The following is a 25653-nucleotide window of genomic DNA, read 5'->3' on the forward strand; positions in this document are numbered from 1 at the left end:
CTCTCTTTCTCTCTCTCTCTCTCAATCTCTCTCTCTCTCTCTCCCTCTGCCCCTCTCCTATGCTTGCTTTATCTACAATTTAAAAATAAAATAAGATAATAAAAGGAAAATTACAGCAACCTCTTTTATTTTCTTCTCTCAACACATAGGTGCAATGTAGCCAGGCAATCACCCAATCCCTGCTTCCAAAGAGAAGCCTGCTCAGTCCTCCAGCTTACCATGTTGGTGTCCTCTGACCATGTGATATCAGCATTTCCAGAATGCAAGTAGCATTTTATTCCCCCAGAGAACCCCTTGAGTGATTTGGACATCGTAGATAAGAACTCAAAGCTTCTTCGCTTCAAACTATCTTTTGCTTTTAAGTCACCACTCCAGCGGTGCCTGGGTGACTCAGTCGGTTAAGCGTTCGACTTCGGCTCAGGTCATGATATGATTCGTGGGTTCAAGCCCTGCATCGGACACTGTGCTGACAGCTCAGAGCCTGGAGCCTGCTTGGGATTCTGTGTCTCCCTCTCTCTCTGCCCTTCCCCCGTTTGTGCTCTGTCTCTCTCTCTCTCTCTCAAAAATAAATAAATGTTTAAAATTTTTAAAAAAAAATAAGTTGCCACTTCAAAATAAGTGTTCTCAGTTGTGCACACCTTCAACCTTGCTTGGGCTGGCTTGACCTACCTACACATGGCCATCATGGTTTTTTGGAACTTGTCCTGTATCATTTGAAAAGTTGTTGAATACTTGCTCCTCTCAAGGACTATGCTACACTGTTCTTTTTTTTTTATGTTTATTTATTTTTGAGAGAGAGAGAGAGAGACAGAGTGTGAGCAGGGAAGGGGCAGAGAGAGAGGGAGACACAGAATCCAAAGCAGGCTCCAGGCTCCATGCTGTCAGCACAGAGCCCGATGAGGGGCTCAAACTCATGAACCAGGAGATCATGACCTGAGCCGAAGTCAGAGGCTTAACTGACTGAGCCACCCAGGCGCCCCTATGCTACATGGTTCTTGAGCAATAGTGTACTGGTAAGCCAGCAACTTACATAAACACCCACCACAGCCTATTTCAAGCCACCAATGGTTTAACAATCAGTTTGCAAAATTCCTAAAAATTTAACGATCAGCTCTTGCTGGGTGAACCGGCTCCAGCACCCCACTGAATCCGTGCAGGGTCTTGCAGGGGTAAAGCTTAGACTCGAATGGCTGCTTGAGGCTGAAAACCACAACCTCCTCCCCTTTCACATGACAGCTCCCATTTTACAGGTCGATACACACCAGAAAGTAGCCAGAAAGTGCAAAGCAGTTTATTAACTGTGATGTGGTAAAGATATCAAGAGTTACAACGTCCGTGCACATGGCCCAACAGTGCACACTCTCCCGCAAAACAAAACAAAACAAAACAAAACAAAAACGCTGTGAAATGCAGCGGTTAACAACAGTCCAACGCAGGAATCGAACGAATGGGGCTGCCTCTTCTGTTGTGCAATTAAATGACAGTCTTGGTCCGCTCTCCGGGGGGTCTTCCCGGCTCCCTTTTAGAACCGTAACTGAGTGACACGACAGAAGGTTCAGATGGAGGATTTGGCCTCCAAACATTCTCCTTAAACAGGAACATTCAACGTTCCCTCTTGAAACGCCAGCGCACGATTTGGGAGTTGCGGAGACCTAGTACCTTCTCCACGAAGCCTGGGGCAAGGGGACCCGTGGGAAACACAAAGCATTTCATAAATTCACATTCGATAACGGAATTGAGAGCTCAATGCACAAAACTTGTAAGATAGTGTAGCCACGAGGAAAGCCTCCGGCAGCCAAAGAAAAATTCTGAAAGGCTTTTAACCCCCTCTGAAGCTTTCAGAATTCAATTCCCTCTCTAGACAAGGCTGGTCTTCATTCGATGTGTTCTGCATACAGAGCAGCGAAAAGAAAACAAGAGAGAGGGAGAATAGCACCTTAGAAGTTACTAAAAAGAGTACGTTTAAAAAAAAAGTTATCTTTCTTCCATCTTTAAAAAAAAAGGAACTGCTTTTTGCTCCTTTTGGGGGTGGGGGGAAGGCTGTAACCCAGACCTCAATGTAAGAGATAAAGAAGAACGCTGACAGAAGCCTTATGACTGGTGCGACCATAAACCCACGGAGACGACTAAATCCCCAGTCTACTCTCTTACCACGAAGGATGCTGTTGTTCGGTCACTTAAAAAGAAAGGGACTTGTTCAAATCACGATCGAGGCTACAAAATAACATGACCAAGTGGTCACACAGCACCCTTTACCTACAGTGACAAGCTTACTACAACTGGATTAATCCTCATAACACACCTGAAAGGAAATTACAAGAAACCCCAGACAAACCCGGTTCCTCAATTCATGAAATGCGGTTTTAACTGGGTTCCTGTCACATCATCTCTTTCTCAGACCCACAAAAAGTCTACCCCACAATTGGGTCTCTATCTTCAAATCTCCCAGAACCCAAATTATTTACTCTTGTTGCTCAAATATGTTTTCCCCTCTCTGCTGTGGTGTCAGAGTGTCTGTCACCAGGCTGGCCCCAGACAACCATATACTTGACAAACAGCCCAAGACTCTGAGGCTCAACCACTGGAAATAAACAGTCAATGTGTCTTTGCCTCTTTCACTTCCTTACGTGACCAGAGGTAAATCGTAATATCTGTTAATGAACCAGACTCTCTTATGTATGGACTAGATTAACAAAAGAGGCCAGGCCAAACCCATAGCATAATTCTTAAAGGCTTTACTGATGACTTCCAGAACTAATGACCCAAAATTTTAAACATAAATCTGGGCAAAGTGATTTTTTGTGTAACACATGGGGCGTATTAGGCTATAATATGGAAACCTCCCTAGCCACCTAGTGAAGAACCATGGGAAAACAAAACAAAACAAAACAAAAAACAAAGACGGGAGGAGGGAGGATAATTTTTGTCTCTCATAATCGAGAAGTGAACTCTATCGCTCTTTTACAGAGGACTATACTATCAGCCCTTCTGGACATGTCACACGTATTACTTAGTGGCTTGTAGAAAATCCCACGTAAATTAAAATTTGAAATCAGTTGCTGCAGGAAAATGGAGGAAGCTGATATAAGGTACTGAGAGAATAGAAATGAGAAGTATAGACTATAGAGAAGTATAGACCTCACTTCCTTATGTCAAATACGACATAAACAAAAACAGTTTGCAAATACCTTGGTTCACTCATATTTGGCGCATTTTAGAACTCAAAAAAGTTCTGAAGAATAACAAAGGTCAAAAGATGATTTCCGATAAACATAAGCCTCGTTAAAGTAAATCCAACATTTGAACTCTGGAGTGGCATTTGTTAAAAAAAAAAAAAAAAAGATGATTTCCTTGCAAATAACTGATATTCTATACATTTCCCCACAAAAAAAAAAAAAAAAAACCTTTCGAAGCTGCACCTAGCAACACAAAAGAAAGGGATCCCTCTACGTCACCGTTCCTTTCCTTAATTGGACACTGACGACACTTTAATACTTTAAAAGCCCAGTCAAAGCAAACCATGGGCTCCGGGCCCTACCGACTCTATGGAAATTAGAGTTCCGAGTCACCCAAACACAACGGATGATGTCATTAAACCAAGGAGTACATGCTGTGCGCTGATCCGCAGCTGAAAACATTCACGGAGCAAATGCCAAAGAATACTTATCCCAAACATCTCGTCTCGCCGCACATCTGGACACTACAAGCTCCATTTCATTTTTTAAAAATATTTTGGCCTCAGCGGTGTGGCCAACATTCAGGATTTTCCCTCAAGTAACCAGAAGAAAGCACGTAACACGTTCAAGGGCAAAGGCAAAAACAAAAAGTTTCTTTCTATTCAGGAAGAGAATTCCTTCATTCAATTAGAGCATAAGTTATTAGAAGGGGTAGGTAGGAGTTTCTTCTGGGAGTTCTTGAACAGTTCATAAATATAAAAAGAACAGTTGTTCAATAAATAAATGGTTCCTAACGTCTCTACGGATGGCTTCCAGAATCCTCCGGCACAGCGATCCAAGCAGCTTCAATTCTCTGAGAGGCTTTAGCTGCCAGTGGGACGGGATATTTTCTATCAGGTGACTCTTCTTACATCATGAAGCCTTTCATCAATATGTCTCTTCATAGTCTGAATCCTGGAGGGAAAGAAAAGCAGCTGTGGTGTTTATATGAAGTATAATGCCACTGACACCATACCAGGTATAGTTCAGACCTTAGACGAAGACCACATTCTAGGACCCCCTCGGATGGAGCTCAGCGTGGGGCGACATTAACGGTGAAATTAACGTCATCGACACACCTACATCCCCATGAAATGTCACAGGACTTCAACATATTTCGTGTCTTTGGGGCTAATTTCTGTCTTGAGACCCTAGTGGTTCCCTTTTCCGTGGCGGGTATTCTTTAAAACCTCAACACGCAGGAAAAGGCGCCTGTCTGCAGCAGAACACGAGGGACTATAGTGAGGAGTTGCGGCTTCTGGGTTTCTCTGAGCACCAACCCCAGCTCCGCCCCTTGCTGGCTGTGTGAACTTTAAAGTTATTTAACGGTCTCTAAGCCTCAGTTTCCTTATTTGTAAAATGGGGGTTATAAAAATACTCATAGACACCTCATAGAAAGGCTATGAGAATTGAATGAGACAATGTATGGAAATCACTTAGCCCTGTGCCTAACACTGTCAGTGCTGTTAAAGATTGGCTACTGGTACCATTATTTTCATTCTTACTCTTATTGTTTATTTTTAAACATATATATATATTTTTTTAATGCTTACTTATTTTTCAGAGAGAGAGACAGAATGTGGGCGGGGGAGGGACAGAGAGACAGGGAGACACAGAATCCGAAGCAGGCTCCAGGCTCTGAGCTGTCAGCATAGAGCCCCACGCAGGGCTCGAACTCACGAACAGCAAGATCATGACCTGAGCTCAAGTCGGACCCTTAGCCCCTGAGCCACCCAGGCGCCCCTCACTCTTATTATTTACATTTGTAGTCATTACCTCTAACCTCAAGTGGCCCATTAGAACTACCTGGCAGACCACATTTCTCTAGGCCATTCGTTTTCCTGGATTACTGTTCCATAGCCTTCCCTCCTTCCCCAAACCTCCCTCCAGCACCTCCAGCACCTACTCCTCACTTTGTTGTCAGCTGACGACCTTGCTTTCTCCCCACATTGGGAATAGAGTAGTCGGCAGGGAAGCTTCGCAAGCTCCCATCACCGTGTGTGCCCACTCCCCTGCATCGGGGCCCAACTGTGTGGTCTTCCTTACTATTCTTATGGGTCTGCTCTCCCCGCCTTTATTTAAGGCCAGCATCCCCGCTTGTCCACTGCATCCTGGAGTTACCCCAGCAACCTCCTCTCTCCCTCCTGCAGCAGCATTTTTCCCTTTTCTACTGAATCGTTCCCATCACATACACACGTGCCGTAATTTCTCTCATCTTCAACAGAAAGGTAACCCTTGAAACACATCTCCCTGCTACCTATTGCCCTCTTTCTCTGCACCTCTTCACAGCAAAACTCCTTGCAAGAGCTGCTTACACCCACTGTCGCCAATGTCTCTCGTCGTGTTCTTTCTTGACCTTGCCCCGGTCGGGCTTTCTTCCCCGCCAACCCCGCGGAAGCTGCTTCTGCCGAGGTCACCAACGGCCCCCACACCACCAGACCGGCCAGTAATCAACCCTCAGCTCTCATTTTACTTGACCTGCCTCAGCAGCAACTGACACAGCTGATCACTTTCTTTTCCCTGAAACTCAAGCTTCACTGGGCTCCCAGGATAGCAAACCCTCCTGGTTTTCTCCTAGCTCGCTGGACATTCCTTCTCAGACTCCTCTACCAATTCTTCTTCCTTTGCCAAGTCTATCCATCTTGGAGAGCTCCAGGGCTCTGGTCTACATCTAATCTACCTTTTCTATCTATTCCACCAGTTGCTAAAGTCAAGAACCAGGGAATGAAGTATCCCTGACTCCTCATTCTTTCCCATATACATGAAATATGTATATAAATCCTTCTGGCTTCACCTTCAAACTATAATCAGAACACAACCACTTCTTACCACCCTGGTTCAAACCAGTACCATCTTCTCTCACCTGCATCATTGCTAAGGTCTCTTAGCTGGGCTTTCTGACTGTCAGGGTCCCCTGACCATGGTCCTACCTCTTGTCAATATAGAAGCCGGGATGACCTTTTGCAAACAGACATCAGTTCACGGTTCTGCTCTTCTCAAAAACCTCTAGCGCATCCCATTTCATTAAGAATAAACGCCCAGATCATTCCCATCACCTGCAATGTTCTATAAGATTGAGCATTCTCTCTCTGATACCAATGAATACAATTCTTCACCTTGCTTGCTTTGTTTCTGCCACGCTGCCTTCCTGGCTATTCCTAGAACATGCCAATCATGCCCACCCCCCTTAAAGCCTTTGCACCTACCATTTCTTCTGCCCAAAATGCTCCTCCAGAACAGCTATATGGCTTCCTATCTGCTTCTTTTAGGTGTCTGCTCAAATATCATTTTAGTGATGATGATATCCCTGGCCACCCTATGTAATATCATACCGCCTTCCAACCATCCCGTCTCCCTTCCCTATTTTATTTTTCTCTATAGCATTGAGGACCATCTGATATAACATATGTTCACTTATTTTTAAAAGATTTCATTAGTTACTGTTTGTACCCCAATTTATGAGAAAGTGACATTTCAGTTGTGTCTTGGAGTTATCTTTCTTTCTTTCCTTTCTTGTTTTTTAAGTAATCTCTACACCAATGTGGGGCTTGAAACCACAACCCCGTGATTAAGAGTCCCGTGCTCTACAGACTGAGCCAGCCAGGCTCCCCGAGAATGAGCGTTTCTAGGCATGGAAAAGAATGTAAGTTATTTGAGGGCAGAGATTTTTGTCAGTATTGTTCACTCGTGCTTCCTAAGTACCCAGAATCCTATCTGGCACATGTCAGAGGCTCACTAAATAACTGCTGAATGAACTAATATCTGAAAGCTGGATGAGAACCCTCTTACTTTGTGTCATCAAAGTACTCAAACCCCGAAGGGTTATAACTAGGTCCTCCTCACTGGCACTGTCCCTCGCCTTACCCATCACACTCAAGTCTGAAAACGAGAGGAACAAAAGAACGCTGCGGTCATCTGGCCAAGGGCTGAGCTTGGCGATGAGTACAAAGAGAACTCCAGCTTAAACCCGGCAATGACAGGTATATTTCATATTAGATCGTAAGTTGCTTTTGACCTGTTTCCAATTGCACCACATCAGAGAGTCTTTCCTCCTAGGACCCTGGGACAGCCGCACGAGCCAACCAATCACGGCAAGAGCTTAAAAGGCGAGGGGTGACAGCCTTTTGAAATTTAAATCAAAACTCTGGCCTTCCGACAGGGGTACTTCCTATTGACGAAGCCACAAGTCACCCAAAAGGTTGTATCGCGCTGATTCCCCGGGGGAAAAACTGACACACAGCAGGAAAGTTCAATTCAGGACTCTGAGTCCGACCAGACAAAATCTGCTAGTGTGACCCGGTGGCTTAAGGCACCCATCTTTCAGGGTGTTCGCTGTCAGTTGACACAGTTCTACACGGTCCCTTCCCTAACCTGAGGACATCACTCTATGCCCATGAGACAGAGAACAAAATAATGGTTAGAATCAGCAGGGGTCGGGGCGCCTGAGTGGCTCCCTCGGTTAAGCATCCAACTCTTGATCTCAGTTCAGGTATTGATCTCAGGGCTGTGAGGTCAAACCCCGTGTTAGGCCCTGCACTGAGCATGGAGCCTACTTAAAAAAAAAAAAAAAAAAGAATCAGTAGGGGTCCCCTGAGACCGAAACGCTTTAAGGGAAGACCTTGCCTTGGATCTATCCAAGCATCCTCTGCTGCCTCTGGGAGCAAGGGTCCCCGTAAGTCAGCAGGAAGAAGGAGCGTGAAGAGCAAACCAAGAAATGGCACGGGCTTACCAGGCACTCGGCGCAACGAACACAAAGCCTCGCCATGCAGTCGTCCGCCTCCTCCTGGTCAGTGCTGGAGAAAAAGGACAAACCAGATCTGAACAATGACTGTCCTCGGCACAGTAGAGCAGTTAAGCACGCCGCTGTTGAAGTCAGACAGGTGGCGTTTTAAATTCCAGTTCTGCCACTTACTAGCAGGGTGACTAGGCAGGTGACTTAAGCTCTGGGATAAAAAATAACCACATGTAAAACACGTCCCACAGTGCCTGACACATAGGAAGTGCCCAATAAATAGGGGTTGTTCCCAATCGTTCATTTAGAAACGAATGTATGAGCCACCACGGATGAGCCATTGTGCTGAGCTGGGGGTACAGACATAAATAAAACACTGCCCCTTAAAGAGCTCACAATCTCATGGGTGTGTGAAACCTGTTGAAACTTAATGAGTACTTTATGACACGATGTAATAAAATGTTTCAGTCCTTAAGGTCAAACTGCTATGGCAGCAAAGAGGAGGGAGTGGCCTACTCTCCGGGGTGGGGGGGGGGAGGGGGACGACTCAGGGACACTCACGAGAAGGAGACACTTCATCTGGGTCTTCTTGTAGGACAAGGAAGAGTTTTCCAGGCAAACAAGAGAGGGAAGGGGAGGATTCCAAGTGAGAGAAAAGCATGTGGGGGAAAAAAAAAGACTTGAGGGTTCAGAGAAGCAAATAAGCTCAATGCAGCTGATAGCTGGAGTGAAAGAGAAGAAATGTCAGGAAACAATGTGACCAAAGGAGGAGGCTTGTTACATTGTGCTTAGAAATAGACATTTTAGGGGCGCCTGGGTGGCGCAGTCGGTTAAGCGTCCGACTTCGGCCAGGTCACGATCTCGTGGTCTGGGAGTTTGAGCCCCGCGCCGGGCTCTGGGCTGATGGCTCAGAGCCTGGAGCCTGTTTCCGATTCTGTGTCTCCCTCTCTCTCTGCCCCTCCCCCGTTCATGCTCTGTCTCTCTCTGTCCCAAAAATAAATAAACGTCGAAAAAAAAAATTTTTTTTAAAAAGAAATAGACATTTTAGTATTTCTACCAAGAGCTCATTACCTTTTTAGCGGGCCCACAGATTCCTTGGAAAGGGCCCTCTCTCTCCCGTGAAATAATGCACACGCATGCACGTGCCTGCACACACACACACACACACACACACACACACACAGAGAACATTTTAGACCCTCCCCAGGTAAGCGTTCCCTCCCAACGTTAGGAACCCCTGGTATAGACAATGGAGAATGGGAAGGGTTTTCATGCAGACTCTGTCACCTTTTTTTTTAGTGGATTTATTCTTAGAGAAAATACTGGATCATGCCTGCTCACTGGCAACATGACGTTTCATAAATGTGATTGGATAATCACAATCCCATTAGCCCCTCAGAGCATCTGCCGACCAAGAACAGATCTTGCTGCTTTAAATCGGTTTTTGCCGTCTAAGGCTATTATTCTCAAGGCCTTCCTCACTGCTTAGGCATTTTCTGCCGGGAGACATCAGCTTGGTGTCGAAACAAGAAGGGAAAAATAACCGACTTGTTGGAATTTCCTGGCAAGTTGGAAAGAATGTGATCTCCTTGGGGATGTGTACGCAGAACCATAGCAGAGTCTAATCTGATTTCCGAAGGAGAGAGTAGGACCATACTGTTCACCCCTCCACCTCTCTCTCCGAATTAATATCCACCAGTTTCACCTCCAACCTTCCCTCTGGGACTCCTCGGCAGAACTAAACTTGGCCTGGGAAGAAGGAAAGGTGTGGATTCTGTCCACAAAGATCTCTGGGTTCTGTCCACAAAGCACAGCTCCGAAGAAGAAAGGGACAGGCTGCTCAGGGCTCCAGCCGGACTTACTCATCTGACACCTCAATAGACGACTTCTTGTAGCCAGACTTGTTCCTCTTCTTCAGCCCAGCTGATTTCCTCCCCATCCTCACCAGCAGCAGGACAACCACCACGGCTGAGGGGACGAAGACAAGGACGGAGAGGAGGGCCACGGAGGAGAGCATGATGCCAAACCCTAGATGGGGGGGGGAAAGGGAAGGTGAGAGGGCGGGACGCGCAAAAGGGCCTCCTTTGACATGAGAAAGCTTTTACTTTTGCTCGTGTATTTCTTTTTTTTTTTTTTTTTAATGTTTATTTATTTTTGAGACACGGACAGGCAGAGAGAGAGAGGGAGACGCAGAATCGGAAGCGGGCTCCGGGCTCGGAGCTGTCAGCACAGGACCCCACGCGGGGCCCAAACCCACGAACCGCGAGATCGTGACCTGAGCCGAAGTCGGGCGCTCAACCAACTGAGCCACCCAGGTGCCCCTGCTCTTGTATTTCTTCTGATCACAACAGGAATAAATTCATGGTAGAAGGGGGTAGAAAGTACACAAAGGGACAAAAAGAATAAAAACGTAGCCACGGTCCCACTCCCTAGGATTAACGCATTGGTATCTACCCGTCCAGTGCTTTCTTGGAGTACGTGGGTAAGGGTCTGCAGGTAGGGAGGAGAGTGCACATTTTTAGAAGGATGGATCATATTTTACAGACTGTTTCCAGACCCCTCTTTTAGGTACCATATAATAAATGTTTCTCGGGTCATTAAAAATTCCTTCTGGGTGTTATTTTTTAACGGCAGTATAGTATTCTAGCACACTGAGTCATTTGTTGAACCAGGATTGCAATGCTAGACATTCAAATTGTTTCCAAGTCCTTGAACCTACAAGTTACTTTATGATGATCATCTTTGTACGTAAATCTTCATATCTGCCTCTATTTCTTTAAGATAAAATTTTACATGGCGTTCCTGGATCGAGGGGCACACAGACTCATACTACCAAACTGTCTTCCAAAAACACTATACTACTTTCTACTGCAGCCAGCAGCATGAGTGTGACTGGATCTTTGAAACCTGAGTTACCATCTTTTTTTTTTTTTTTTTTTAATTTTCTGTTTTTAAAGTTTATCTATTTTTGAGACAGAGAGAGACAGAGCATGAACGGGGGAGGGGCAGAGAGAGAGGGAGACACAGAATCGGAAGCAGGCTCCAGGCTCTGAGCCATCAGCCCCGAGCCCGACGCGGGGCTCGAACTCACGGACCGCGAGATCATGACCTGAGCTGAAGTCGGGCGCTCAGCCGACTGAGCCACCCAGGCGCCCCTAAACCTTGAGTTACCATCTTAACAAAAGAAAGGAGAGGGGCGCATGGGTGGCTCAGTCCCTTAAGCATCCGACTTGGACTCAGGTCACAATCTCACAGTTTGTGGGTTCGAGTCCTGCGCTGGGCTCTGTGCTGACAGCTCAGAGCCTGGAACCTGCTTCGGATTCTGTGTCTGTCTCTCTCTCTCTCTCTCTGCCCCTCCCCAGCTCATGCTCTGTCTCTCAAAAATGAATAAATGTTAAAAAAAAAAATTTTTTTTTTTTTTTAAAGAAAGAGAGGGAGAAGGGAAAGGAAGGGAGACAGACAGACAGACTTGAGAAAGACCTGTGAAATGATAGGCCATCCATAACGAACCACAGTGCCGTTCTGTATCTCTAGGTCTTTGGCTCCAATCCAACTGAGGATTAGAATAGCCACTCAGGAGTCACCAGGGAATAATGTCAGAAAAAAAAAAGGTCAGTCCTTAACCTACTTTCCTTGGGTTTCACACCAAAAGGAAACTGCTGCCCTTTCCAACATAAAAGAAGTATGCTGCCCCCCTCGTTAGAGGGGGCACCCTTTCAAGACACGGGCAAGAACACGGCCTCACAACTGAGGGCGCAAACGGACTAGGGAAATCAAATGACCTATCTTGCACACAGGTAACAAGCCCCCCTTTACGGAGGGGTTTGCCATGCATCCCACAAGACCTCTGGTCACCTGAAGTTAAAATAAAAGAGATTCACGGGGAAACTAGAACAACAATTGAATGACAGCTGCAGATTGCAAAGTAAAGATTAAGAAATTCATCCTAAGAGACAATTAGCATGGCAGAAGTCCCCACTGACTGACTGGCTCACAAAGACAGGTAGTTTAGCTTGTCCCTGACCACCCGGGCAAGCGCCACAGGAGGCACAAAGCCCCGCAGCAGGTTGGCGGCAGTTAGCTTACCCCTCTCTGTGACTGTTAGCTCTGTCACGGGAATGTTGTGGTGCACGTCTGGGGGATTCTTCACGGCACAGCTGAATGTCCCATTGTCCTTGAGGGTAGGGTTGCTGATGCTTATAGACGCATCCCCTCTGTACACATCTCCAGCCCAGGAAATTCGATCCCGAAATGTGCCTGCTGTGGTTGGATACTGGAAAGACTGATAATGAAAAATCTAAGAAAAGCAAACACCAGAAGGAAAGAAAGTTCATTTCCAAACTGCAGTGACAATGTAAAGCTCAGTAGGTCCAAAACAAAATGCAAATGCATGATGGGTTTTCTCGGTTGGACTTTTTTTTTTTTTTATGTTTTGTTCACCTCCATCCTATTTTTTTATTTTTATTTTTTTATTTTCATGTTTCGTTCACCTCCCTCCTATAGGCTAAAAGACAAGTTAATACAACTTATCAGGAAAAGGCCTGACAAAAGAGTCCCAGAATCCTAACTCTCGAAGCTCTTCCAAATTCTCCCTGAGTCCTAAGGCAGTAGTTCTCAACTGGGTGGGGGCAATTGGGGCCTCCAGGAGACATCTGGCAATATCTGGAGACATTTTTGGTTGTCACAGGTGGGGAGACTGCCACTGGCATCTAGTGGGTGGAGGTCAAGGGATACTGATAAAAATCCTACAGTGTGCCAGGTAGGCCCCCACAACAAAGAATTATCCAGCGCAAAATGTCAGTAGTACCAAAGCTGAGAAACCCTTCTTTTTTTTTTTTTATAACTTTTTTTTTTTTTTTTTTTTTTTTTGAGACAGAGAGAGAGAGTATGAGCAGGGGAGGAGCAGAGAGAGAGGGAGACACAGAATCCAAGGCAGGCTCCAGGCTCTGAGCTGTCGGCACAGAGCCCGACGCAGGGCTCGAACTCGCGAACCGTGAGATCATGACCTGAGCCAAAGTCGGACGCTTAACCGACTGAGCCACCCAGGCACCCCAGGGAAACCCTACTCTAAAGTCACAGCTAATTATTTGTATACCACCTTATGGTTTGCAAATGATTCCCATAGATTTACTCACTTGAGTGTCATAACAACGGTGAACTATCCATGGGGCTGGTACAACTATTCCAAATTTATAGAAAGGGAAACAAGCCCAAAAACCAAGCGAGCTACTCAAAGGCACACAGCTAGTAAGTGGGCAAGGGAAGGTACTTGTTCATTCTCAAATATTCTCTTATGATATAGTCAAGCGTCTCTCAAGTTATCTTGGCAATTAATACAAACCCACCCCAAGTCAAATACATGATCAGTACTCAATGAATGTCTGTTGAATCAAAACGACGTTGCTTCAGATCAATTATCAGACACTTTGTCACCAAAAGCACCTCAGTATATGTCTGGTGGTGGGCCAGGCAAGTACTACAGTACAATATGATCTTTCTCTCTTATGCAACGTTTCAACGTTCCTCTTTATCTGTTTACTTGGTACCTTCCCATTTGCAAGCACTCAATTGCCCAATTTTGAAGAGCAACTTCCCGGAGAAGATGCTGAATCACTTCTCAGTTCCATTATCCATGTATCCATTCGACAAATATTTACGGCACCCCTACTATGCGCTAGGCACTGGGTTAAGCAAAAGGATATGGTGAGAGCCAAACAGGCATAGTCAGTCCCTGCTGTCATGAATCTTCCGGTCTAAGGGGGAAATTCAGATAGGAAGAAATAATAACGTGTGTGACGAGCCCCATGAGACAGGAGGGAGGGAGGGAGCACCCGGCGGGCTCGGTCGGTGGATCAGCGACTCTTGATCTCGAGCCCCACTTTGGGTGTAGAGATTACTTAAAAATCAAATCTTGAAAACAAAGAGGGAGGTGAAGAATGCCGACCACTGATCATCAGCATCTCTGTAAAAGGGCTTGAAGCTCCTCACTGACAAAACAAATCCTGCCGTGTATCTCTAAGATTAATCCTACCTGTAAGTTCCACGTTAAACTGGTGACTCTCTAATACTCGCTAACCGATTACTCAGACAGAATCCTGACTGACTTGGCCTGGACTGCAAGTCATGTAACGGGGCTTTAAAAGTCCACTGATTCCAGGGGGTGCCTGGTGGCTCCGTCGTCGTTTGAGTGGCTGACTTCGACTCAGGTCAGGATCTCACGGTTCGTGAGTTCGAGCCCCGCGTCGGGCTCTGTGCCGACAGCTCAGAGCCTGGAGCCTGCTTCGGATTCTGTGTCTCCCTCCCTCTCTGCCCCTTCCCCACTAGCACTTGGTCTCTCTCAAATAAATAAATAAATAAGCGTTTTTAATAAATAAATAAAGGTCCGCTGATTCCAATGCAGGTGAGCTTGCTGGCTTTCTAATCAGTCTCACAGAAAAAACAGCACCATATGAGAACTGCTATTTGCATTTAAGGTTTCTGACCCAAGAAGATTCCCACTGCTTGCGCTGTCCTGCTTTTGGCCAAGGAGGCAGAGCCAACTAAGGCCAGCTATAGTTTTCCGATAACTCAAAACAAAATGAACTGTTTTAAGGAAGAGGGACCAGGAATACAGCCTAGCTTCCTTCACTGCAGCCCCCTACCTGGTTCCAAGCTCTGTGGCTCTCAATAATGGGTCCTGAAACAAAACCCAAACCTTATATATTAAGATCAAAGAGAAAGTTTCCCAGGGAAGAACACAGTATAAACAAACTAGGGATACTTTCGAAAATACAGCTATGACATTTGCATCCTCGATAGCATCTATCCTGAACAAAGGATGCTGCTGGAAGCATAAAGAGAAAGGGTTTTTTAATAGCATTGCAATCTCCAATTAGACATCAACAATGGGATCTGGGCCATAAATGTGTGTTATATGTGTGTATAAAGTATATTGCTTCTAACGTTGCAAGGCCATCTGTCACCAACAGCATCTGTCATCAACACGAGGTGCCACCATCCCCTTTGAAGGGAACTATATAAATCAGTGCAGATGTTTACATGCTAGGACACGGTGCCAAGATAAATCTACTGAGAACAGATACACAAACAGATACACCCATTGAGACAACCTCATGCCACAGGAAATGAGCAGCTTTATGAGACAGGATGTCGTCTATGACTGGGACCGATAGAATTTTTTCTAGCCAGCAGTCCTGGAGATACTCGTGGTAGTACTTGGAATCTGAAAATAAGCTAGGAAAACATGCAAAAAGAAACAACAAACGGGAAACAAAAGTGAACCACATTTCCTCTGAGTTTCTGGCAATTTTTTTTTTCCTATATAGTGTATTTACAAAATCCTCCCATAGAACAATAAAAAGCCGTACGTGACCAAATGGATGCCATATAGGACAGAAGCTTATCTTTGATTCTAAGATGAGAAGGTCTAAGGGGGGCCTGGGACTTGGAGTTAAAGGACTCCAGAGCTGTGGGCCACAGAAGACTCAAAGAAGTTTCCTCAAGAGGAAATACTCACGGATTCAGTACGACTGCTGCTGGGGGGTCGGTACGTCCAGTCTATGGTGAGTTTGTCAGTGATAGATGAAGTCGACCTGAAGGTGCATTTCAACTTGATCTTCTCTCCAACGTAACCCCGGACATGCGCATCCGCTTTAATCTCCAAGGAAAGGGCGATGTAAACACCTAATCAGAGCAAAGGCCAAACATTTAAAAGGTATGCGGCTGGGCGGGATATACAGATGTGAGTGAACAGTGCGGAGACACTATCATTTTCAGGGCTCTCGGCGTAACAAATCTCTTGTCAGGCAGGCCCAAAAGGCCAAGGAGCAGATATCTGCGTTAACCAAGGAGAGTATTTTTGTCAGTTTGCGATATTCAGTCACAGCACGAATGCTTGGGTGAAAACCTGAAACCTAAACACCATCTAAAACCTAAAAGATCTAGAACACCAGCATCTTTCCAAAGACAGACTGTGGCCAAATGAAGTACAAACAAGTCGGTCTGCCCACAGCAGCTGAAAGGCAACGCCACTCACTCCCCCTCGACACACACACATCCGCCCCACCCCCACTCCCCGCCAGGAATTATGGCAGCTGTTGTGGTTGAAGGGACTTATCCCCAAGTACAGCACAGTTGTAACCCAAAGCTACCGCTGTCTCGACCACCAGCAAAATGAGAACAGGAAACAAGAATAGGGCATTTTGTTTCAAAGAATTTTAGAAAGCTGCTCCGAGGTTCTATCCGGTTGTATTTTATTCTTCCCTCCGGTCAATGAATCCCACATCCATTAAACGTAAATCATGGGGGAAGAAAACAGAACAATTTAATGCATTCTGAAATGTAAAAATAAAGGGGCACCTGGATGGCTCAGTCGGGTAAGCGTCTGACTTGGGCTCAGGTCATGATCTCACTCTTCATGAGTTGGGGCCCCCGTGTTGGGCTCTGTGCCCACAGCTCAGAGCCTGGAGCCTGCTTCGGGGTCTGTGTCTCCCTCTCTCTCTGCCCCTCCCCCGTTCGCCCTCAGTCTCTCTCTGACCCTCAAGAATGAATAAACGTTTAAAAAAAAAAAAAAAAAACACCAAGATTTTAAAATGTAAAAATAATGGGGCGCCTGGGTGGCGCAGTCGGTTCAGCGGCCGACTTCAGCCAGGTCACGATCTCGCGGTCCGTGAGTTCGAGCCCCGCGTCAGGCTCTGGGCTGATGGCTCAGAGCCTGGAGCCTGTTTCCAATTCTGTGTCTCCCTCTCTCTCTGCCCCTCCCCCGTTCATGCTCTGTCTCTTTCTGTCCCAAAAATAAAGAAACGTTGAAAAAAAAAAAAATTAAAAAAAAAAAAATTAAAAAAAAAAAATGTAAAAATAAGATATCGTTTCTAAACCCTCCAGAGATTGAACTCTTGCCAAAACAGGCTCAGATATCCAAATCTGGCATCCCAGTTCCCCCGGGAAGAGCTTCCGCTTTCCTCTGACCAATCCCCTCCGCGTTCAGCGAACGCAGAGGAGAAATTTATCTTCCACCAGAGAGTCATTTTTTAGGAAAGTCACCCGCACTTTGTTTTCCCCGCTTCCTTCTCCACTGCAACAAGCCATGATTCTTTCGGCAGGCCAAAGGCGGAACGGAGCAGCAAGGTTTCAGAAGAGCGCGAACCCACACACCAATCTGAAAACCAGCAGGCCCTCCGGTCGAGGCAAACCCCAGCTGAATTACTTGCTGGCCCTGTGGTTTTAGCAAGTTACTTTAGTCTTCAGTTTCTCACCCTGGTGGGCATGAGAATAACAGCGCTGGCCTCAGTAGGTCACTGCGAGGAATAAATGAGTGAAAATAGGTGTAACACTGGAAAGCCTGCCTACCCCTGAATAAGCGCCCCGTGCATGTTAGATGGCTTCAACCTTATTACGGCCACCTCTTCAGTTCTGCCTACACTCTCTCAACCCTGCCCGTCACAGACCCAGCTATGAGTCATCAACGCCTTCACCTCTGTCTGCTTTGAATCATTTTTCTTGCTCTTCTCAAGATAATCTAGTCTGTTCGCATTCCTCTTAAAAGGAGGAGACCAAGGCCGAGCTCACAACTCGAATGAGATCTGACCCATCTCAAAGATAAGGATTACTTCTGTTTCCTCCATCGCATCCACTCTGGCTTTGCCATGCTAGATCTGTCGTTCCTTCTATGACTTTGCAAATGATGTTCCTCTGCCCCAAAAGCCTTCATCCCTCAGCCCCTACTCTCTCCTAAGCCCTCACTCCCGATCCACCTTACTCATTACTCAAGAACAAGCTCAAAAACTGGGAGCTGGAGGGGCACCTCAGTCAGTTGAGCATCCAACCTCGGCTCACGTCATGATCTCATGGTTCGTGGGTTTGAGCCCCGCGTCGGGCTCTGGGCTGACAGCTCGGAGCCTGGAGCCTGCTCCGGATTCTGTGTCTCCCTCTCTCTCTGCCCCTCCCCCACTCGCGCTCTGTCTCCCTTTGTCTCTCAAAAATAAATAAATGTAAAAAAGAATTTTTTTTTTAACTGGGAGCTGAAAATGGATGGATAATCTACACTCTCCCCATATTACTCCTTTATCCTAAAACGTAAGTACAGTCGAGAGATTTGAAAAGCATGGATTTAGAATTAGATAGACCTGGACCTCCGTTCTAGCCCAGCTACTTTCTAGCTGTAAGATTTGGATCACAGTTGCCTAACCTACTCAAGCTTCAGTTTCCTCACTTGGTAAATGGAAGAGCGACAAGGCCTACTTCCTTGGATCACTGCTAGGATCTAGTAAGATTAAATAAGATAACACAAAAATGCTTAGCATAGCGTCTGAAATAGCATCTTCCAATAAATGTTAGCTGTTGTTATTAAATGAACACCACAAACATTCAAAAACTTTCAATAATTCCTTCTTGAGCTGTAGAATAAAATCCAAACAGTGAACAGCCTGGCCCCAAACTTCTGCTACTCCACCCACTTACCCGTCCCGTCCATCCCCTCCACCATGCCCAGAATATCCACCATTTCCCAAATTTACTAGGTCCTTTCACGCCCCTGTGCCTCTCTTCGAATGTGGCATTGTCTGGAAGGCTCTCCCCAGTCCTACCAATCCTGCCTGTGTGCACCACCCCCACGGTGCTCACACACCTTCAAGACCCTGTCCAAATAGCGGCCCCCTCTGTGATGCCTTCCCAGATTCATCTGGGTGCAGTTGACTGTTCTTTCTTCACTGTTTTCATAACAAATAGCACATAATGCTCCTCAGGTACATATACTGTTGATTGCCCTCAATTTATAAAGACTCTTTCCCCTGTTCGTGAGCACCTTGAAGGCAAAAATTCAGAGGGAAGGGAGCAGACACAGACTGAGAGAAAGAGGTGGACAGGTCACCAGAAATTCTAGTATAGGAACCAAGTGTGCTCATTAGTCACACAGTCTCTTCCGCTCCCCCTTTTTTACAGTATTTCCAACATTCTTAAGTCCTCTACACCCTTCTCTTTCCAGTGCACCCATTCAGGAAAAGCTCAGCCCGAGATGACCTCCTAGGCTGTGGCTGGTGTACGGTAAAGGAGAAAAATCACACAACTGCACAGATAGTTACCATGAGAAATTCATGGATTCCACCCATAGCTGAGCCCTTAAGGCAGCAGCCTTGATCAGCTCCTCTTTCGGATTCCTCACACCTTTGCCATTCTCACCATCCTCTATGCAACCTCCAAATCCCTCTTTCTCAGAAGAAAACGTTTCCTCTTACTTTTTTCAAGAAACGTGAGGCTTTACAAACTGCCCGGCCACGCATTTTCCTGCATCTACACCCACCCATACTTTCAGTCTGAAAGGGTGTGGTGTCCCTTTTCCTATGCAAGGCCATCCTCTTTGGTCCTGCCTTGGAGCCCTCCCCTCCAAGCCCTGCTTCAGCAGAAAAACCCTCTCTACTATCTTCCACCTCTTCCTTTCCGGAGGGCCCTCTCCCCGCTCAGTTTCTCCCCTCTTCGTTTCAACACAAAGAAGTCTCTCCCATCCTTAAAAATGGGTAGACAAATAACAATAAAACAAAATAATAATGATCTTCCCTTAACCCCATGATACTATGTGTTACCAGCTACTGCCCTCTCTTTCGTTTCTAAGCCAAGTTTGTGAAAGAGTAGGATACACCTGGCATCTCCATTTCCCCCCTTCCCATTCACTTCTGGACCCCTATAGCACAATCCAGACGCCACTACCATTTCTGGTAAAGAGCATCATGTCCTAAAACTGGAAAAACTCCAATAGGTGTCCTCCTATCCTGATTTTATTGGATCTCTCTAAAGCGGTGACTGCTTGCTCCTAGACCTTCTCCATCCCAAGGCTTTCTTGACAATACACTTATTCACTCACTCACTCTTCAAACATATAGTAATTGAGCATCCATTTGTGTGCCACCCTCTGAGCCTGGAATTAAGCATGAGCAAAATACATATGCTCCCTATTTTGGAGCTTAAAATACATCAAAAGTTCAACATATCAATCAAATCAATCACAAAGACAAACGTGTAATTACAAAACCTGGCGAGTACTCTGAAGCAAAGACCAAGAGAGTAGCAGAAATGCACCTATTACAGTAGGGGAGCAGGGAGTGGTTAATGAAAGCTTCCCTGAAAAAGTTGCTTTTTGAGTTGAGCTCTGAAGGAAGGGTGACAAAGTGAGGAGAGGGAGAGCATTCCCGGTAGAGAATACAACATATGCAAAGGTCCTGTGCCAAGTAGGAACACAGGCAGCCAAGGAACCGAAAGGAAGGCAAACAGCATGAGAGAAAGGGAGATGTGGATGGGTGGTAAGCAGGTCATACAGAACCTTAAAGATTTGGGTCCTTATTCTTAGAGTAGTGGGAAGCCATGGAAAACAGTTAAATGTGGGACTGAGTGAAAAAAAGACATGATGAGGTTTTCATTTTTAAAAGATCACTCTAGGGAAGACACTGAGGAGGAGTCAAGAGTAAATATAAGGAGATTACTTAGAAAACTACTCCAATAGCCAAGTGAAAAATAAAGCTTGAACTAAGACGGTGGTAGTGGACATGGAAAGACCCAGGAAGACCATACTTACAAAGTAAAGCCAGTAAGAATTGGTGGCAGACTGGTTGTGGAATGTTAGGGAAACAGAGTATCAAGGAGGACTCCCAGGTTTCTGACTTGGTGATACCCATTCACTGACACAGGAAAGACTAGAGAAGGGAAGGGGAGAAAGCGTTAGCTTGATGTCGGATAAGTTTAATGGGCCTTTGAGATAGCCAAGAGATAATGTCAGTGGACAGTTGGTGTAGGGTGAGGGTCAGCAAACTATGGCCCACTGGCCAAATCTAACGTAGGATGACTCTTTGTAAATAAAGTTTTATTAGAACACAGCCACATTTATTCATTTAGATATTGTCTAGGGCTGCTTTTGCGCTACTCAAGCCGAGGTGAGCAGTTGCAACAGAGACCTATGGCCCACAAAGCCTAAAATATTTATCCTCTATCCTTTTACAAAAGTTTGCCGGCCCTGGTTTAGAGCAAAGAAGAAATATGTGAGTTACAGTTATAAGTCAGAATCTCCTTAATGTCCCTCCAGCCCTCCAGCCATCTCCACACTGATTGTGTCACACACACACACACACACACACACACACACACACACTCCACATGTGATTTAAGTTAACCCAATCAAAGTATACGTCTCAAAAAATTTGCTGGAAAGTTATTTAAAGACTCTATGCCTTATTCATGTTCCTCTCTCTGTCTGGAATTTACTTACTCCCTATCTCTAACTACTACTTCTCCTTCTCCTCCTCCTTCTTCTTTTTTTAAGTGTATTTATTTATTTGGGGCTGGGGGGGGGGGAGAGAGAGAGAGAGAGAGAGAGAGAGAGAGAGAGAGAGAATATCATCAGGGGAGGGGCAGGGAAGCAGGGGAGGGGGAGTGCGGACAAAGGATCAGAAGCAGGCTCCGCACTGACAGCACAGAGGGCTCGAACTCAGGAAACATGAGATCATGACCTGAGCCAAAGTCAGATGCTTAACCCACTGAGCCACCCAGGTGCCCCTCAACTTCTTTCAAGATTGAACTTCGGTGGCACATCCAGGAAGTCTTCCCTGTATCCTCATGGCTGATTAAGGGCATCTCTTCTGTGCTCCCACAGTTTCTTGCACATTTCTCTCTTAATACCAGATTCTAAAATTATCTATTGGCTTGTCTGTCTTCTCCAATAGAGGCTGAGCTCATCAAAACAGAACCCAGGGCATTGTGGATGCTCAGTACTATTCAACTGAACCAAATCAACTCAGTTTCCTTTTTATGAAACAAAAATTCTTGCCAAACAAGCATAAAATCTACAAGTTCTGGCCAAGTTTTGGTTACTGAATTAGAGTAAGTACCCCATTAATAGGTCTACCTAACAACCAATTTCTTGTTAATATATCTTAACTCTGTGTTCATTAGCATGATTTCACCACAAAGTTATCAATATGTAAAGTCACTTTACTGAAATCTAAAAATTGGATAAGTGGGTCTTAAGTATATAGAGAAAAGTAAGATCCATGGATGAACTAAACTAATGTACCTGTCTCTCCCTTGCAGGGAGAAGGGATAATGACCAGAAGGCAGAATAAGGAAGGCTTCTGGAGTACCAGTGACACTTTAAATCCTGACTTAGGTGCCAGTTACCCGGGTATGTTTAGTTTCTAAAAATTAGTTTCTAAAAATTTAGTTTCTAAAAATTAAAAGTATGTTACAATCAATAGATGTAAAATAATTTGTCTACTCTACCCAAAAAATAAAATAAAATAAAATAAAATAAAATAAAATAAAATAAAATAATCCACTGTTACATTCATTCAGAAATTTTCATCTCTACCCAAAAAATAAAATAAAATAAAATAAAATAAAATAAAATAAAATAAAATAATCCACTGTTACATTCATTCGGAAATTTTCATCCTAAACCCAATGTATTTAGGGATATTTATATTTTCTCCTGAGTAAAAAAGCATTCTTGCCAAGTCAAAATAGCCAACAACAGAAATATAACCATTAACAAGTTTTTTTTTTTTAATCTGGGAGGAAAACAAGAATATCACGCTGAAACATATGTAATTTTATGCACAGAAGGAAAGAAAAAAATATGACAAAACAAAACTCCAAGTTTTACGCACTCAATTTCCCAGAATACAAAGCTGTCAACGTTTGCTTCACAAAAGTGCACACTTAAATGGAGAAAAGCGTAAGAACCCTAGGCTGCCTAAACTATCGTTTCCACGTACTTGACAACTGATATAACGGGACAATGTTTACAAATTGGCGAATTCAAACAAGCTAATCATTTAATGGGTCCTATCTTTGAAGGGGAAAAGCAGATAAACACTGGTGTGAAACAGATTCCAAAAAATGGGTGAACTTTGAAAACATGCTAAGTGAAAAAACCTAGCCATAAAGGAATATATATTGTATGATTCTATTTATGTGAGATGTCCAGAATAGGCAAATCATTGCAATAGAAAGTAAATTGGTGTCTGCCCCTGGGCGGGGGAAGGGAGGAATGGGGAGTGACTTAATGCATATGGAGTTTCTCTTTGGGGTGATGAAAACATTCTAAAGTTGATTATGGTGGTGATTGCACAAGTCTGTGAACACCCTAAAAAACACTCAATTGGACCTTTTAAATGGGTAAATTGTATGGCATGTGAATTCTATCTGAATAAAGCTATGTTGAACTTATTTATTTTGAGAGACAGCGAGAGACAGAGCGTGGAGGGGCAGAGAGGAAGAGAGAGAGAGAATCCCAAGCAGGCTCCACGTGGAGCCCCCACACGGGGGCTCAAACCCACGAACCAAACCAAGAGATCAGGGCCTGAGCCAAAGTCAGCTCTAAAAACAAAAGACAGGGACACCTGGATGGCTCAGTCAGTTAAGCATCTGACTCTTGGTTTCAGCTCAGGTCATGATCTCAGTGTTCAGGGGTTCCCGGGGCTCTGGGCTATCAGGGCAGAGACTGCTTGGGATTCTCTGTCTCCCTCTCTCTCTCTCTCTCTCTCTGCCCATCCCCTGCTTTCTCTCTCTCTCAAAAATAAATAAATAAACATTAAAAAATAAAATAAAAGACAAAGATAAATCAACTCAAGTACATACAGGTCACAAACTTTGAAGTTTGAATTATTTGGTCTGCTATAATTGATGGATGCTTTTCTATGTGAAACGACATCAAGTTTGCGAAACCATTCATCATTTCTAGATTTTTTTTTCTCAATAGGATAACTTTTGAATATCTGGGGGATGGGGAGAGATGAAACTAGGATTACAGTAGGTCAGTCTACATATTATATTGCAAAATAATTTAGCTGAAAAACTGGACACCTGTGATGACACAGAGAGCTGGGAGGGACCAAGGAGTGTGCTGGCAACATGGATATTAGTCATCAAATAAATAAAAACTTCCTGGCCTTACATGCTAAGATTTAGAACTGATGTCTTTATGTTAAAGCCCCCCTTCAGAAATTCCCTCTTAACCACAGGGAAATTTTATGAAATTAACAATTCACTCTGATCTATTAACATACGACTTCCTGAGAAGACACACACACACACACACACACACACACACACACACACAAATGCAGGACATAATGGCACCCTAAAACGAAGGCAATTAGGTTGGGCTGAAATGTATGCAATTTGAAAATTGCATCAAAGCAAAATGTATCCAAATCCTTAGAACGCGCCATAGCGTGAAGACTGCACTTCTGATATTGGTTAATAGATTAAGATGTTAACAGAAAATGTATGTCCTTTCTTGTAGTTTAAAAATGTCGTTAAAATGCTCCAGCAGTGGCTTTTCCTCAACCAAACGCCTCTCCAGCGTTAACGAAATCACAGCACATCCCTTCTGTGACCAATGCCCATTTACTTCCTAGTCCCTGACAACCACCTACAAAAAACAAACGTACCAACAGTTACCACTCTCTGTCCCCAAATTACTGAGCCAAACTACTGAGCACTAGAACTGCCCCATCCTAATCAGGGCACACAGCCCACAAAACCACAGCAGGGTCAACCGCTGATAAGTCATCACAGGATAGGACGGGGTGCCCCCGAAGCCAGAGCCCTCCGTGGTTCTATGAAGTCTTGCCAGCACCACGATACAAAGCGAGTCACGCAAAGGGTCCGTCGTCCCCAGCGCTCAGGAAATGCACTGACAGGCTGCTCAGTGGGTGGCGAATACTGGAAGAGAGCGGCCTCCCCACACCCTCACATTTCCTGCATTGCTAGAAGCCATGTGGGGGGCTTTCCTGAGACCCCCCCACACACCGGAACCGGAAAACCGACCATCTTCCCTAACCCCCCGGCCGGAAGTTGGGGGAACCAGCCGGCGCACTCACCCTGGAAGAGCAGGACGCCCAGCAGTGGGAGCAGAGCGCAGCCACGGCCTCCACCCGCTCCGCTCTGCTGCATCCCGACAGCTCTCTGGATGCTTGCACACCTTGTTTACAGCTCCCGGTAACCACACAGGTGATACCGGAAGTGACGTCAGGGCGGGAGGTCGCGAGAACGCTTCAAATGGCGATTCGAGGTTGCCATAGGAACGTGGCATCCTTCCAGGGCCACACCTGAAACTTGCTCCGACAAGCGATTCTTTTAAGTTTCGAGTAAGAATTAATTACTCCCTGTTGCTTGACGGTGAAGTAAGCCACCGACTTTGGAAAAATTACAATTTATTTGTGTGGGATTCTGCAGTACTAAATAGTCTCGATTCTCCGACTCTCTTCCAGAGGCCTTTAAATAGGTTTCTAGAGTTTGGGTTAGGAGAGATCTAGGAGACCGTACAGCATCAGTCAATAAATATGTATTAGGCCTTCATGATAAATGTGTATCTCAAGTGTCTTTAGTGCCTGGGTTTTTATGTGTTGCTGTTCGAAAGCCAGCTAAGTGCCTACGTAAATTGGGTGTTTATTAAACTGCCGTTCACAGTGGCAATGATGAAATCAGTACAACATGTAATAGAGGGGGAAAGGAACTGGATTTGTGTATCTTTGGGTGGGAAAAGTGAGAAAGTAATGTTTTCACCGTGCTGGAAGCTTTGCGATGGTGTCACGTTCTTCTAAGAGGCGGGATGGTACCCTGCTACAATTGTTGGTCAACCTATTCTCCTGGAATCTGCGTGTTTAATGAAATCAAGAGAAGAACAAAAGTCCATGTTTCAGCTTTTGGGAAGGCTTAATA

General features: G+C 45.1%; 1 protein-coding gene across 2 annotated transcripts; it reads right to left on the bottom strand.

Moving 5' to 3' along the window:
• Nucleotides 1-1269: 1269 nt before the first annotated feature.
• Nucleotides 1270-24954, bottom strand: MPZL3 (myelin protein zero like 3). Of its 2 annotated transcripts, XM_043579471.1 has the most exons (6): nt 24813-24954; nt 15464-15630; nt 12034-12244; nt 9810-9975; nt 7945-8008; nt 1270-4130 (listed from the first exon to the last, which is right to left on the bottom strand). In XM_043579471.1, exons 1-6 carry the CDS (start codon nt 24883-24885, stop codon nt 4104-4106), a joined length of 708 nt encoding a protein of 235 aa, XP_043435406.1. In that variant the 5' UTR covers nt 24886-24954; the 3' UTR covers nt 1270-4103. The 2 variants fall into 2 exon arrangements, with proteins under 2 accessions (XP_043435406.1, XP_043435407.1); XM_043579472.1 differs by lacking the exons at nt 1270-4130; nt 7945-8008 and adding an exon at nt 8994-9696 and having other exon boundaries at nt 24813-24948.
• Nucleotides 24955-25653: the final 699 nt, after the last annotated feature.

This window comes from Prionailurus bengalensis, chromosome D1, assembly GCF_016509475.1.
Source record: "Prionailurus bengalensis isolate Pbe53 chromosome D1, Fcat_Pben_1.1_paternal_pri, whole genome shotgun sequence".
Lineage (NCBI taxonomy): Eukaryota > Metazoa > Chordata > Mammalia > Carnivora > Felidae > Prionailurus > Prionailurus bengalensis.